Source organism: Oenanthe melanoleuca, chromosome 1, assembly GCF_029582105.1.
Source record: "Oenanthe melanoleuca isolate GR-GAL-2019-014 chromosome 1, OMel1.0, whole genome shotgun sequence".
In the NCBI taxonomy this organism is placed as follows: Eukaryota; Metazoa; Chordata; class Aves; order Passeriformes; family Muscicapidae; genus Oenanthe; species Oenanthe melanoleuca.
Window position 1 is genome coordinate 110,276,356 of NC_079333.1, and position 16,449 is coordinate 110,292,804.

The 16,449-nt window shown below is 47.9% G+C and overlaps 1 protein-coding gene across 1 annotated transcript in view; it reads left to right on the plus strand.

The window, feature by feature from the left end:
• The first annotated feature begins 7,840 nt into the window (after positions 1–7,840).
• RUNX1 (RUNX family transcription factor 1) overlaps positions 7,841–16,449 on the plus strand; it is a 172,603-nt gene continuing 163,994 nt past the window's right edge. The window contains exons 1-2 of the mRNA XM_056484725.1: positions 7,841–7,960; positions 8,179–8,292. Of these exons, the coding sequence (XP_056340700.1) occupies positions 8,238–8,292 (55 nt within the window). The 5' untranslated portion in view covers positions 7,841–7,960; positions 8,179–8,237. The remainder of the gene's footprint in view (positions 7,961–8,178; positions 8,293–16,449) is intronic.

The following is a 16,449-nucleotide window of genomic DNA, read 5'->3' on the forward strand; positions in this document are numbered from 1 at the left end:
CAGAAGGAAAAGTTCACTTAGGTCAGGCCTTTTTTTAGCTGAGTTATTTAATCTGAATCAATTTTTGAAACAAAAAGTCAAAACATTGAATTTTAAAACTGCCAGAGTGAAACTTTGGGATATTATTTTAAAATATTTCCTGCTCTTCTGCTCTGTGTTGAGTGACAGCCTCAAATCCCAGGCAGATCCAGTTCCTCTGGAATCTCTGGCTGCATTTTCTCCTCCTCATTTATTTTAATTATTATTTTCATAACCCTTCCACCTCATTGATGAGGTTCTGAGCTCTGATGGAGGGTGGAGGGAGACTCACACAGGGGATGAGAGCCTGGAGCTTTTCCTGTGGCTTCCAGAAAAGCAGGAGGCAAAGGAGAGAGAGGATGGAAAATCTAAATTGTGTCTGGAGCAGGGCACACACTCAGCTCTGGCTTTGCTGGGATTTTGTGATTTCTGTGTTTTCTGGCACTGACCCCCTGGAGAACTCTGCTTTGGACCTGAGGCCTTGGAGAAGGTTTCAAAATTTGGGGGATGGAGTTAAAATCTTGGGTGTGTAGTGAAATAGAAGTGTGGGATTTCACTTGGTGAAGGGTTTGGAATTTGGGGATTTTAGGATATAGTCACAGGTATGGGACAAGGTGGAGATTCCTGAGTGTCACCCCAACTTCCTGTTCTTGTTTTCTCCATGATTTCAGGCAGTAATTTTTGGTTGCTTAGTGCTGCACTGCAGGTCACAGGAGTTTGGTTATTGGGTCAAAAGGATAAATAATAGAGGTGTTAGTTCTTTATTGGACTTTATTCAGCTTTAAAAGACCTTGTAACTCACTGGGTTCAGCTCCATTTTCTCACTTTTAGCTGGTTGCTGGAATTGTTGCTGAACTCTCTGTATTTCAGATAAGATTTAATAAACAACTGAGCCCAAATATGAGAAAATTCATCTCCTTTGTGTTTTTAACCCTGACTCTGAGTGAAGGCAGAAGAAAATGAAGACAAGGCACTAATTAAATGGTGCAAAAACTCTCAGGTTTCTCCCTCTGTGCCAAAACCCTCAGCACAAAAAGCTGGGACAGGCAGAACCTGTGTTGTGTTGTTTTTGAGAATCCCAAAATCCCTGAGGTTGGAAAAGGTTTCCATGGAATCCCAGCTGTGCCCTGTCCCCACCTTGTCCCCCTGAGTGCCACCTCCAGGTGCCACCTGCAGGGTTGGGGACCCCAAACCTCCCTGGGCAGCTCTTCCCAAACCCTGACTGTTGCATTTTAATTTTCTTTTTGTCAGAATTGGGATTAAAAATTCGAGTGACAGTATTTTTTTTGTTAGATGCTCATTAATTTTTATCTATATATCTATATCTGTTTATCTATATCTATTTACCTATGAGTTTTAAAGCTAACAAACTAAAAATTGAGATGTATCTCTCTCTGTACAATGTTTTTTTAAGGGAAAACTGTCCAGTTAAGAAATGACACTTAAATTATTTCTACTTTTAATTTAATAACTAATTACTCGTGGCCTGTAATGCAGATTTTTTTATTTATTTGCAAAACACCACCAAAACTTAAGAAGGAAAAGGTAAAGAAGAAAGACAAAACTTCAGCCCTAAAACTTTCATTTTTGCTGTATATAATTTATTAAATTTTAAAACCTTGAATTCTGAGTTTCTGACTGTGATATTACACACTTCTATTCAAACTATACACTCATAATCTTAATTTTGGAAGCCTTCTCCAAGGCCTGAGGTTAAAAGCAGAGGGTTTTTGGGGATTAGTGCTTGTCAGCCCCTCCAGGTCTCTCCTGCAGGAGCCAGAACTGGCCACAGCCCTCGAGGGCTCAGCACAGAGGAGCAAATCTCACTCATTAAAAATCAAACACTGCCCAAATCCCAGTGAGATGACTTTTCTAAGGACAGTAATTCCAGGACAGCTTGAAAAAAAAAAAATCAGATTGGCATGAACAGTGGCACAGCAAGACTTGGATGCCCTCCCTGAGGCCGGAATTGAGAATAATTCCATTTATCCCTCTCCTCTGAGCAATGCCAGCCACGCTGAGGGCACATTTTGACACAGATTTATTGGGAGGCTGCAGGAACAGCTGAGGTGCACCCAGCACAGCACAGCCCTGTGGTGGATGGAGCATTTCCAACATTTCCCCACTTTTTTTTTGGGATTCATGGCTTTGCTGGTGGATCTAGAAATGTCCTGGGAGAAGAGCAGCTCATCCTCTTGCTTGAGTGTAGCAGAGACCTGCATGGCTCAGTCCTTTCCCTGAAAATTCAGGGTGCTTAGACCTTAACCAAGCATTCCTTGGGAATTCAAGGTGGTCAGAGCTTAATAAATCCCATTCCAAGTGCTATTTCCAGCTGCCTGCTGGCAAATCCGAGCCTGGAGTGACAGGAGCCCCTCGAGCTTTTCCCTTGCATCATCTGCAGCCAGGAGGTGACAAAAACAGCCCAACTGTCCCTTGTCCCTCAGCTGTGCCCAGCCCAGCCCATTCCTGCCTCAACCTGCTGAGTGCCAGGAAAAGAGAAATAAATGCAGCACCAAGCAGAGAATCAGGGAAATGTGGGATCATGGAATGGTTTGGGTGGGAAGGGACCCTAAACACCATCTCATTCCGTGGGCAGGGATGGATCAGCTTGCTCAGGGGGCTCAAGAGAGAATTCAGGTTCTGAATTTTGTTTTCTGAGCATCCAAGGGATTAGAGATCCTTCAGGAAGAGTCTCCACCCCAAATGCCAGGACAGAGAGTAAGAAATGAAGGAATCTGATATCCTGCCCCAGAACACATCCCTGGTTCTTTGGATACCCTGAACTTTCCTGCTAGTCTCATCTCCAACCTGATGGCATTTAAAATATTCATAATAAATCCTTCATCCTGAGGGCCAGCTCCAATCTCTGTGGCAGGGACAGGACCCAGGGAGCAGCTGGAGCTGTAACAGGATATTCCCTGATTCCATAATCCTGGGTTGGGACATAGCAGATATTTCCTCACAGGTAACTCAGCACTTCACACATCTCTGTATCCCCATTTAAAAATCCTTTCCGGTGGTGACAAACCTGAACTTTGGCCGTTTGCCTTCCCCTGAGTAAATGAGGATTTTTCTCCCTGAATTCAGTCCGCATCGTCACCGCCTTTTCGGAGCGGGACCCTGCGAAAGTGAAGCCAAAATTCGGGGCTGCCGGCCCGAGCTCCCTCTGCCGGTGCCGGTCCCGCAGCGCCCGCCGTGATCCCGCCTGGATCCTGCCAGATCCTGCCTGAATCCCGGCTGGATCCCGCCTGAATCCCGGCTGGATCCCGCCTGGATCCCTCCTGAATCCTGCCTGGATCCTGCCTGGATCCCGCCTGGATCCCGCCTGAATCCCTCCTGAATCCCGGCAGGATCCTGCCTGGATCCCTCCTGGATCCTGCCTGGATCCTGCCTGGATCCCGCCTGGATCCTGCCTGGATCCCGCCTGGATCCCGCCTGGATCCTGCCTGGATCCCTCCTGAATCCTGCCTGGATCCCGCCTGGATCCCGCCTGGATTCTGCTTGGATCCCGCCTGAATCCCTCCTGGATCCTGCCTGAATCCCGCCTGGATCCCGCCTGGATCCTGCCTGGATCCCTCCTGAATCCCTCCCAGATTCTGCCCGGATCCCGCCTGCATCTCCCCTGAATCCCGCCTGGATCCCTCCTGAATCCCTTCCAGATCTGCCTGGATCCTGCCTTGATCCCTTCTGGATCCTGCCTGGGTCCTTCCCTGATCCCTCCCAGGTCCTGCCTGAATCCTGGCTGGATCCCTCCCAGATTCTGCCTGGATCCCTCCTGAATCCCTCCTGGATCCTGCCTGGATCCCATCTGGAACCCTTCCAGATCCTGCCCGAACCTGAGCAGGGACCAGGATGCCCTTCCCGGAGCGACCCCGCGGCTCCATCCCAGCTCCATCCCGGCTCCATCCCAGCACAATCCCAGCCCATCCCAGCACATCCCAGCTCCATCCCATCTCCATCCCAGCACATCCCAGCTCCATCCCAGCACCATCCCAGCTCCATCCCATCTCCATCCCAGCACATCCCAGCTCCATCCCATCTCCATCCCAGCACATCCCAGCTCCATCCCAGCTCCATCCCAGCTCCATCCCTGCTCCATCCCAGCTCCATCCCAGCCCCATCCCAGCTCCATCCCAGCACATCCCAGCTCCATCCCAGCTCCATCCCAGCATATCCCAGCACATCCCAGCCCCATCCCAGCACATCCCAGCACATCCCAGCTCCATCCCAGCCCCATCCCAGCTCCATCCCAGCTCCATCCCAGCTCCATCCCAGCACATCCCAGCTCCATCCCAGCTCCATCCCAGCTCCATCCCGGCTCCATCCCAGCTCCATCCCAGCCCCATCCCAGCTCCATCCCAGCCCCATCCCAGCCCCATCCCAGCTCCATCCCAGCATCATCCCAGCACATCCCAGCCCCATCCCAGCTCCATCCCAGCCCCATCCCAGCTCCATCCCAGCTCCATCCCAGCTCCATCCCAGCTCCATCCCAGCTCCATCCCAGCTCCATCCCAGTTCCATCCCAGCTCCATCCCAGCTCCATCCCAGCTCCATCCCAGCACATCCCAGCTCCATCCCAGCTCCATCCCAGCTCCATCCCAGCACATCCCAGCTCCATCCCTGCTCCATCCCAGCTCCATCTCAGCTCCATCTCAGCTCCATCCCAGCACCATCCCTGCTCCATCCCCAGCTCCATCCCAGCTCCATCCCAGCACATCCCAGCTCCATCCCTGCTCCATCCCATCTCCATCCCAGCTCCATCCCAGCTCCATCCCAGCTCCATCCCAGCACATCCCAGCTCCATCCCTGCTCCATCCCAGCTCCATCCCAGCTCCATCCCAGCTCCATCCCAGCTCCATCCCAGCTCCATCCCAGCTCCATCCCAGCACATCCCAGCTCCATCCCAGCTCCATCCCAGCCCCATCCCAGCTCCATCCCGGCTCCATCCCAGCTCCATCCCAGCTCCATCCCAGCTCCATCCCAGCTCCATCCCAGCACATCCCAGCTCCATCCCAGCTCCATCCCAGCACATCCCAGCTCCATCCCAGCTCCATCCCATCTCCATCCCAGCACATCCCAGCACATCCCAGCTCCATCCCAGCACATCCCAGCTCCATCCCGGCTCCATCCCAGCTCCATCCCAGCTCCATCCCAGCTCCATCCCAGCTCCATCCCAGCTCCATCCCAGCACATCCCAGCACATCCCAGCACATCCCAGCTCCATCCCAGCTCCATCCCAGCACATCCCAGCTCCATCCCAGCTCCATCCCAGCTCCATCCCAGCTCCATCCCAGCCCCATCCCAGCACATCCCAGCTCCATCCCAGCTCCATCCCAGCACATCCCAGCACATCCCAGCTCCATCCCAGCTCCATCCCAGCTCCATCCCAGCACATCCCAGCTCCATCCCAGCTCCATCCCAGCTCCATCCCAGCTCCATCCCAGCACATCCCAGCTCCATCCCAGCTCCATCCCAGCTCCATCCCAGCACATCCCAGCTCCATCCCAGCTCCATCCCAGCTCCATCCCAGCTCCATCCCAGCACATCCCAGCTCCATCCCAGCACATCCCAGCACATCCCAGCACATCCCAGCTCCATCCCAGCTCCATCCCAGCCCCATCCCAGCTCCATCCCAGCACATCCCAGCACATCCCAGCTCCATCCCAGCTCCATCCCAGCTCCATCCCAGCCCCATCCCAGCACATCCCAGCTCCATCCCAGCTCCATCCCAGCACATCCCAGCACATCCCAGCTCCATCCCAGCACATCCCAGCTCCATCCCAGCTCCATCCCAGCACATCCCAGCACATCCCAGCACATCCCAGCTCCATCCCAGCTCCATCCCAGCTCCATCCCAGCTCCATCCCCGCTCCATCCCAGCTCCATCCCAGCTCCATCCCAGCACATCCCAGCACATCCCAGCTCCATCCCAGCTCCATCCTAGCTCCATCCCAGCTCCATCCCAGCTCCATCCCAGCCCCATCCCAGCTCCATCCCGGCTCCATCCCAGCTCCATCCCAGCTCCATCCCAGCTCCATCCCAGCTCCATCCCAGCTCCATCCCAGCCCATCCCAGCCTCCCAGGGCAGGGGGAATCTGTTGGGCTGTTTCCATGGCACTGGAGCTCATCCAGCTCCAGAGCAGGAAGAGCTTTATCCCAATCCAGAAAAAAGTTGGCAGCAGGATCTGGAAGAGCCGGGAAGCAAAAAAAAAAAAAAACAAACAAAAAAAAAAAAAAGAAAACAAAAAAAAACAAACAAACAAACCTGATTCAGGATTGAGCCAAGTCAAATCATGGGGTGAAGTGTCCTCTGTTCCCTGTTCTTGATGTTCAGAATTGCTCTGGTTTTTTTTTTAATTTTGGGAAGTTCATTTGGGAAAATATCCCAATTTCCTGGGTAATGTGTGTTGCTGGAATTGCCAAATCCTTTTGCATCACAAGAGGTTTTTTGGGCCTGTTCAGGCTGGAGAAGAGAGAGCTCAGGGAGACTCAGAGCCCCTGGCAGGGCCTGGAGGGATCCAGGAGAGCTGGAGAGGAGCTGGGGACAAGGATGGAGGGACAGGACACAGGGAATGGCTGCAGAGTAGGGTTGGATGGGATATTGGGAATTAGGAATTGTTCCTGGGAGGGGCTGGGATGGGATTTGGGACAGTGGGAGGTGTCCCTGCCCATGGATGAGCTTTAAGGTCCCTCCAACCCAAACCATTCCAGGACTTTTTAAGCCTCTCGTTCAGCAAATCGACTTTTAGAAAACGAAAATCAAATGCACACACCCCCAGAGCTCCCAGTTATCCCAGGAGGAAGCCAGGATGCCCTGGAAGTGTTTCCACAAGAAATTCAGGCAGTGACAGGACTGTCCTTCCATAGCTGCAATAAGCAGAAAAATCCAAGTGGATTAAGCACCTATTTTTTCCCCAGAAATTCTCACTTCATGGAATAGTAATTGAATTTTCTCTTCTCTTCTTCATTGTCACAGCCAGTGACAAAACTTTCAATTGATTATTGGTTTAGGGTTTTTATTTTGAATTTTTTTATTTTTTTTTAAATTCTTCTTTTGGGGAGGGAGAAGACAAAGGAAGAACAGGAATTGTGCTAAGGAAGGACTGTAGGACTGGACCTTATGGAAAACCAAAATTTCCTGTGACCTTCCAGCACTCCTTAGAGGGTGCCATCAGAGAGATTCCAAATAAAATTGGGACTTTTAAAATCTCCTCTTTTTTACCCATTAAAAAAATAAAAATAATAATAAAAAAAAAAGTTGGGACTTTTTAATCTGCACTATTTCTCCCCCCACCATTTTCTTTAAAAAAATAAATCTCTTTACAGTGCTCTTTGCCCAGACAGGGGTCTTCCCTCCAGCTGATTCCCAGTGTTTTACAGGATGAGCTCCACATCCTGCTGCCTTCAGAGCAGCCTCAAACCCAGGTTTGAATTCCTATGGAATAAGCAGCAATGAAGTCGCTATCAAAATAAGCAGGAGCTCCCAAAAAAACCTCAAACAACCAAACAAGAGGAGTTGAACTAACTCATCAAAGACTTTTTTGGAGCATCAGGGCTGGTGAATCACCAGTTTTTCCCTCCCTCAGCAACTCCATCCTTGCCTGGAGCCCCAGGGAGGGCAGGTGGAGTGGGAAGGGCATGACTTCAGAAAGTTTAAAAAAAAACAACCCTTCCAAAAAAAAAAAAAAAAAAAAAAAAAAAAAAAGCAGAAAGTCGACATCACCCCAGTCATGTGATAGAAAAGCACCAATGGAGGCAGGTCCTGGAAAGGGGAACAGTTAAATTTGTAATTTGGGTTGTGTGAAACACTTCTTTGGGCCTCATAAACAACCACAGAACCACAAGTTGGGCACGGAGGCAGTCACCCAAGAGCGGGTCCGGGATATTGGTCAGCAGGGAGGGCGAATCGTTGTGCCTGCAAACCACAGGGTTTCGGAGGCTGGTGAGCATCATCAACCACAACCAAGCCACTCTATATATATATATATATTTATTTTTTTTTAATTTTTTTTTTTTTTTTGTTCCCCCTCCTTCTTTTTAAGAAACAATTTCAGAGTTCTTTCAGCAAAAGTAGCTGAGGATCCGCTGGGGATGGAGCCGAGCGGGGTGGCTGGGAGGAGGGTGGTGGCAATGACCAACCTTCATTTTTCACTCCCCAAGGTGGAAGAAACCCTGAATTCCCTCCCAGTGAAGAGAGAGTGAGTTTTAAAGAGGAAACAATGGCTTCGAACAGCATATTTGAGTCACTTCCTTCTTACCAGCACTTCTTGAGAGGTAAGTGCCATTCAGGATTTCTAAAGAGATGTTTTGCTTTGCCATCTTTCAGAAAATGCATGTTTGGAGAGGATCTGGGCGCTTCCTCGTAGTACATGGGGGTTTTTCCACTTCAGTTTTCTTTGAGTTGATATCTGAGCTCGCAGAAATATCATCTCATTGCTTATCAGTTAAGGAGATTACAACAAGGACTCACTTAAGCTGTTCAAACAACCATCGCATGCTGGTGAATTTGCTCTTCCTAAATCCTCGTGGGCTCGGATAACTGCTGGGAATTACTGCAGGTACAAGGGTGGCAGCACAGGCTCCTTTTGGGCTCTTTTTTGGGGGTTTTTTTGAGCAGCTGCCACGACAGATGACAGTGCAGGGAGGGAGCAGCAAGCCCAGCCAGCAGAGCAGGATTTAGGCTTAGGAAAAAAAAAAAAAAAAAAAAAAAAAATAATCTTAGGAACCTGCTTAAAGTTTGCTGGAACTCACGTGGCTCTGGTGGGGATGGATTTGGAGGCTGTGAGGATGCTCAGAGGGGCTCGGGGGGGACTGGAGGGTTTCACCCACAATCTGCTTTGTGTCACCGGTGACCAAGAGCCCGTAACGTTCTTGTCGTGTCCTCACCCCCTCCTCCCGCGGAGCTGATGCTTTAGTCACGGCTTATTCATCCCGCCCAGCCAGGCACAGGCACGGGAAACTTCTCATCTCTCTGGGAATTACCTTCCTGAGTAACTGCAGCTGAACTTTTCCCCCGGCCCCCCGAGCCTGTCCTGTGGGTGACAAGGACACGGAGGCTCCAGCTCCAGCCCAGCCCGTGCCTGTGAGTCAGGAGTTTATTCCCATTAATGATGGAAAGCTGCTCCAGCTGCCGGGCTCACAGCCTGCCCGAACCCTACCCAGCTCTGCTGCCCCAACCTTTTATTCCTTTCCCTCCCCTTCTCCTCATACCCAAAGTTTTTCTCTGTCTTTTTCCTGGCGCTGCAGCCTGTGAGTCACCAGCACCTTCTTGCCTGGGTGGGGGAGATGCTGAAGGGTGAGCGAGAGGTGTCCAAGTGCTGACATTGCTCAGCACCACCCCGAGCAGGGAAAGGAAGCAATACTGCTAAAATAACAAGCAGGATCTTCCTGCAGTCCGTCAGCTTTTTTTTTCTTTTTTTAATTTAATTTATATATTTTTTTTTAGCTCAGCAACTGCCTCGGTGTTTAATCTGCAGCACAGGAAGGGTTCTTGGTGTGTCTGATAAAGAGCAGAGTGAGCCTGGTGGGGCTGTGTTTGTGCAGGGCCAGGGCACAGCCAGGCCATGGGATGGGATGGAGAGCAGGAACCCAAAAAACTTGAGAGCAGCTGCTTGAAAACCAAGGGCTTGGCTTGTCCAGAAAAGGAGGAGTTTGATTAAAACTCCTTAATCCAGCAAGAGGTTCAGCTCAGCAACCCAGAATTTGGTTTATTTTTGTCCTTACTACTCATTTTTGGCATTAATGTTGTTCCAGTGCCAATATTTCATTTTCTTTGGGGAATGGGCTCCAAGCAGTGCTAGGCTGGAAATCAGCTGGGTCTTAGGAACAGCTGGAATATTCTGGGCCAGGCTTGGAGTAACCTGGGGTAGTGGGAGGTGATGATCTCTAACATCCATCTCAAACCATCCCTTGTTTTTATATTTATATAAAATTTTCTACAATTCAGTTTTGGCAGCACCTTGTGCAGGGAGGTTTTTCCTGCAGAAAAACTCGGCTCAAACACTCGGCTTGAGTTATAAAACAAATATTTCATGGTTGCAAAAGAACCCTCTGTGTGTGTGTGTGAACTGGTTTTCCAGCAGTTCCCTTTTTGTTCCTTTCTCCACTCAAACGAACTCTGGGCACTTTCAAAATCCTGGGCAACGTTTGGGCTCAGGAGCAAAAAAAAAAAAAAAAAAAAAAAAAAAATCATCCCTAGGGGTGGGTTTTTCTCACCCTATTTCTCAACAGGTTTTGCAAAGAAACGTCCCCAAAATTCCTCTTTTCTGGTTTTCCCGCCAAAATTTATTGAGTTTTCTGCTTCAACCGAAATCGGGAGGGGAAAAAAAAAAAAAAAAAAAGTGTTTTCTCCATGGATTTCTCTTTATCAGAGCACGCAGCTCTGTGAGAAGGAAATCCATCATTCTTTGATATAGGTGAAAATCGGGGGGAAAGGGGAGTGTGGCTCACCACAGGATGTGCAGCTCCTTCTATCGCTCCCTCCAGGAGGGACCTCGGCATTCCCAACATTCCCAGGAGAATTTTTGGGATGAGCCATCCAAACGAGGCCCCTTGGGGGGTCTGGTGGTAAAGAGTGACCCCACAGGTCTTAAAGGAGGATGAAATAATCACATTGCACACAGCCCAAAATTGTATCAGTTCTAATTATTTATAATTTCTAATTTTACAATTTCTAATTTTCCACTTTCCAATTTTACAATTTCCAATTTTCCAATTTCTAATACTACAATTTCCAATTTTCCAATTTCTAATATTACAATTTCCAATTTTCCACTTTACAATTTTCCAATTTCCAATTTTCCAATTTCTAATACTACAATTTCCAATTTTATCCAGTTTCTAATATTACAATTTCCAATTTTCCACTTTCCAGTTTTACAATTTCCAATTTTCCACTTTCCAATTTTACAATTTCCAATTTTCCAATTTCTAATATTACAATTTCCAGTTTTCCACTTTCCAATTTTACAATTTCCAATTTTCCACTTTACAATTTTACAATTCCCAATTTTCCAATTTCTAATACTACAATTTCCAATTTTCCACTTTCCACTTTCCACTTTTCCACTTTCCAATTTTACAATTTTATAATTTCTTCAGGTTGCCACGTTCTAACAATTCCTGAACTTTCCTGATCATTTTTGCCCATGAAAGAAAACAGAACTCAGCTTTTTATTCAGCTCAAAATAGCACCAAACATAATATTTTCCAGGAGGGCATTTTCCCTCATTTTTGCTGCAAGGTCTGATTCTTTCAATGTGCAAAGAAGTTTATTCCTGGTTTTGCCTTTGTGATATTTTTTTTATTAATTAATCACGTGGTGGTTTTGATGGTTTGTTATCAACTGGGAGTGAAGATGAAAAAAAAACAGAAAAATACACTGTGGGTAATTTCTTGACAGGCTGGATGTGGCCCTTGGGGACAGGGTTGGGTGATGCTGGTGGCACTGGGGTGGCACTGGGGGATCCTGGGGGGCTTGAGATGATTTCATGGAGAAGCTTTTCCTGCTCTGAAGGTTCTCCCTGCCTGGATTCAGGGATATCTTTGGAAATCTGTGGCTCTGACTTTCCTTGTGGTGGGATTCCCATTGGGAAAGTGTCTGGTGCTGGGTGGGAGTGGAGGCTGAAGTGACTGGGGCTCCCTCCCATCAGCTCCAGAATTGTGGATTCCTCAGAATTGTGGATTCCTCAGAATTGTGGATTCCTCATCCCTGGATTGTCCCAGATCAGGTTGGACCCTGGGGCTGGAGCAGCCTGGGACAGTGGGAGTGTCCCTGCCATGGCAGGGGTGGAATGGGATGAGCTTTAAAATCCCTCCCAACCCAAACCAAGCTGGGATTCCAATTTTTGATTTTAAGTTTGAAAATAGCCATAAATCCAAAATGTCTGTTGAGCCAAAATCTGCACCTGGGACAGCTGGAAGTGTCCCTGCCATGGCAGGGCTGGGATGGGATGAGCTTTTAAATCCCTCCCAGCCCAAACCAGTCTGGAATTCCCTTTTTCCAGCAGCACAAATTCCCTTCTCACTGTGGAGAAAGAATTTTTCAGGCTGCCTGCCCCTGTACCAAAGAGTTAATTTGTGTCAGCATTATAAACCCCTGACTGCAGCTTGTGAATAGGAAATTGAACTAAAGCTCATAAAAACCTTGGCTTACAAGTAGAAAAACCTTGCACAATGTCTGATTTACACAGCCTGAGCTCTTTTTTCACTTAAAAACCTTGAGAAACACTGAGAGGCCTGAGCACAGGAAGTAAAAAGTCTGACAGAGCTGAACATGCTGCTCTGGTGAGATCAAGAGATTTTTATCCTGAGCCAAAATATTTCACTGAGCGTTTGAGCAGCCACGCTCAGCCCAGGGATAAGTTGTGCTGAGGCTGAAAAGGGTTTGGGTTCTGTCTGGCCAGCACATCCCTCTGATTGTTTTTGCCTTTTCTCCTTTATCACTTGGCCATTAATTAGAGATTGTTGGGTGTTTTACCATGAGGGACAAACTCCAGCTCTGAGGAAAATGAAAGTATCTCTCCCACACTGCCAGGGGATGCAGTAAAAATAGAAAATAAACTTTTTTTTTTTCTTTTTTTCTTTTTTTTTTTTTAACCAGAAGATAATCAAGATTTAGTTTGACTGCTGATCCCAAAATAACAGGCTGCTTATCTTGAAATGCACATGAAAGGGGTAGTGGCAAGTTTATTAAAGTCATTTTTGATATTTGATTTCAGAATAAAGCAGGAGTGTCTCAATCATGCTGTTGTTTGAGAGGGGAGAGTCTGTACTAAACCTAGGAAATTCCTGCTGTCGGATTTAGGAACAGTGGGTTTGAAAAGCCAAGGAGAAACCATCCTAAGGAAACACAGATTTCTCTGTAGGTTGTCCCAAAACCAGGAGGAATATCTGACTTTGACATCCAAAGGGATTCCCAGAGGGCAGGATGGGAATGGGGAACAAGGCTGAAAGGCAGAGTGGGCATTGCCATAAATCTAAATCCAAGGCTTTAACTGAATCCTAAAAACTCCTGAATTTCTCCATACATACAGAATATCATGGGACTCTTTAGGTTGGAAAAGCCCTTTAAGATCATCAACAATTTCTTTATAAATGCCTGCCAGGTTGAGCTTTAAAGTCCCTAAAATGCTTTTTAAAGATTAAAAAAAAAAAATTAAATTTTTTTTTTAAGGTCAAAAAGACAAAAAGTGCTTTGGGAAGGGTCAAATTCTCCCTTTGCCTCTCCCTGCCCCATTTCAGAGCACACAGTAATGGTAATGCCAATGGTAAGAGTAGGAATTCTGCAGATTCCAAATGTCATTTCCAAAATAAATGATTTTTTTTTTTGTGTGTTCACTGAGATCCCAGCCAAAGCCTGCCTTTACAACCAGCTCAAGTTTAGTAATAAAGCAAAGTGATTTCATCCTGTAAAACGAATTTTAGTCCAAACCATCAAATTTTCTGTAAAGATTTATTCAAAATATTGAAAAAGGAGAAAGGGAAGGGCACAGAAGGGCTGGGGGGGAGCAGGGATGGGGGAGTGAGGGCAGCTCGGGCAGTTTCACTTCATGAAGAACTCTGAGAACACTTTCTCTGCCTTTAATCAATCTGGGAATTTCTGTTTCCAACCTGCAGTTTTTAGTTTTCAGTTTCTGATTCCAGTGAACCCCAAAGCAGCCTGAGATGGGCTTGAGGGTTTTTTTGGGTTTTTTTTTTTTTTTTTGTTTTGCCTCTTGAATATTTTGTCTTGCAGGATGTTTTCTGCCATCTGCTTTCCTACTAAAGCTGTGATTTTGAAAGCCCAGAAGCTGCATTTAGGTTTTGTCTGCAGGTTGAAAGGTTTATGTCTTACAAATCTTTCTGAGAAAGCACTGGAAGGAAACCTGGAAAGGTTTTATGGGGTTTGCTATAAACATTTCAAGCTGCTGCACTCAGGGTGAGCCCTGAGCAGCTCTGAGCCAGCCCTCCCAGAGGATTTTTGTGGTGTTTGAAAGGGAAAGGAGAGTTTGGGAAATCCCTGGATGGCTCAGGGTGAGGCACAGCGTGTGTGTGCTCTGTGTCATTTGTCATTTGTCCTTTGTGACAAATGTCTGGGGCCTTCAAAGCCCCAGCACCACCTGCAGCTCTCAGAAGTTAATTTATTTTTTTTTAAATGTGGTTTTATGGTGTTCACCTGTGCTGGGACAGCCAGCCCTGTGCTCAGAGAACCACAGAGCCCTGGAATTATCAGGGTGGGAAGAGATTTTCAGCATCATCCACTGCCACCATTGCATCATCCCAAATCACAGCCCCGGGGGCCTCATCCAGGCTCCTCCTGAGCATTCCCAGAGAATTCCCAGCCCCACATCCCTCCCCATTCCTGTCAGGAGTTCTGCAGAGCAGTGATGTCCCCCTGAGCCTCCTTTCCTCCACACTGACCAGTTAGTGGCCACTTTGTCCCTGTCTGGGGGATCCAGGATTTTATCCTAAGAATTTGTTCTAGGACACAATTTTTTTTTTTTCCCCAAAAAGGAGAAGTGTGGCTGCAGGAGTGTTTAAAGCTGCCTTCAATCTGCCCTGGCTGTATAAAATCAGTAGTGAAAGCCCCAGGGTTCATCTCCTGCCCTCACCCAGCTCATCCTGACACCTGCAGGGGCGGCTGCAAGGGGCTCCCCTCACCTGCAAAAGGACATTGAGGGGCTGGAGAGTGTCCAGAGATGGGAAAAGGGGCTGGAAAACATCCTGGGAGGAGCAGCTGAGGGAGCTGTGGGGGCTCAGCCTGGAGAAAAGAGGCTCAGGGGGAACCTTGTGGCAGGAGGGAGGGATGGTGAAAGTGAAAAAATGAGAGGAAATGGCCCCAAATGGCAGCAGGGCAGGCTCAGGGTGGAGATTGGGAAAGAAAATGTCCCTGGCAGAGTGGTCAGGATTGGGATGAGCTGCCCAGGGAGGTTTGGAATTGTCCCAGAGGAGTCTGGATGTGGCCCTTGGGGACAGGGCTTGGGGCACTGGGTGATCCTGAAGTTCTCATCCCACCCTGGTGATTTTTAATGTGGCAAGGAGACAACTTTTTTTTGGTGTGCCAAAGAACCTCTGACACTTCAGGCCCTGCAGCCTGACAGGAAAGTGAGAAAACTGTGTCAGCTTTCATCTCAGGAGTTGTGTTTTCCACAGTCCCTCAATAACCCCTGTCAGAGTCTCCAGCCCCTTCCTTGTGCATGTCCCATCCCTGGAAGTGTCCAAGGCCAGGGCTTGGAGCAATCTGGGGTAGAGGAAGGTGTCCCTGCCCATGGGATCATCTGGATGATCTTTAACCTTCTCATTGAGGAGATTCTTGCCTTGTAAAAGCAAAATAAAAGTGTGGTGAGTCCAAGGAGAAAAGGAGGCTCAGGGGGGACCTTGTGGCTCTGCACAACTCCCTGACAGGAGGGGCAGGGAAAGGAGGAGAGGAAATGGCCTCAAATGGCACCAGGGCAGGCTCAGGGTGGAGATTGGGAAAGAAAATGTCCCTGGCAGAGTGGTCAGGATTGGGATGAGCTGCCCAGGGAGGTTTGCAGTCACTGTCTGGGGCAGTGCTCAGGACAGGCTGGATGTGGCCCTTGGGGACAGGCTTGGGGTGATGCTGGTGGCACTGGGGTGGCACTGGGGGATCCTGGAGGTCCCTTCCCACCCTGATTTTGGGATTCTGTGAAATTCCAGTGCACATCACCCAGGTCTGAGAGCAGGGCTGCACACACTCCATGGGAAGGGATTTGTATTTCAGAATTCAGTTACAGATCATATCAGACTTCTGTAAAACACTTCTGGGTTTCAGGACCTCCATGTAAACGAGCTCTGGGGTTTTATATGAGTCAGATGGAATCAAATTAATATCTGGAAGATTCACTCAAGTTCAGACTTCATGAAGAAAATTTTAAACTAAAAGAGAGAGGTTTGGATGAAATATTAGGGAGAAATTCTTAGAATGAAATTCTCAGAGAAGCAGTGGCTGCCCCTGGATCCCTGGAAATGTCCAAGGACAGGGCTGGGATCCACCTGGGGCAGTGGAAGGAGCCATGGCAGGGGTGGAGTCAGATGTTCTTTAAGGTCCTTCCATCCCAAACCTTTCTGAGTATCTCAAATGATAAAAAAAAAAATACATTTGAATATTTGTCTGTATTCAAATGTATTGGTGAATCACTTGCTGCAATATGTGATGGTTTCATTGCTCCAAACCTTTTGCAAGAAATTTAGTTACAACTTTTTCCATCCTTCCTGCCACACCTGAGAGCAAAGAGAGCCCTCAGTCTGCAGTTTTCTCTTTGTCAAACCTGTAAAAGTGATAATGGCTGGGCCTGAACACCCACACGTTTTTCACACCCATCATAAAATAACTTTGCACTTTGAAACCAAGAGTCAAGTCTGTTGTAGGAACTTGAACATCTTCTGGCTGTCCCTTGATGGAGGAAATGATTTAATTTTCTAAATGCAGCA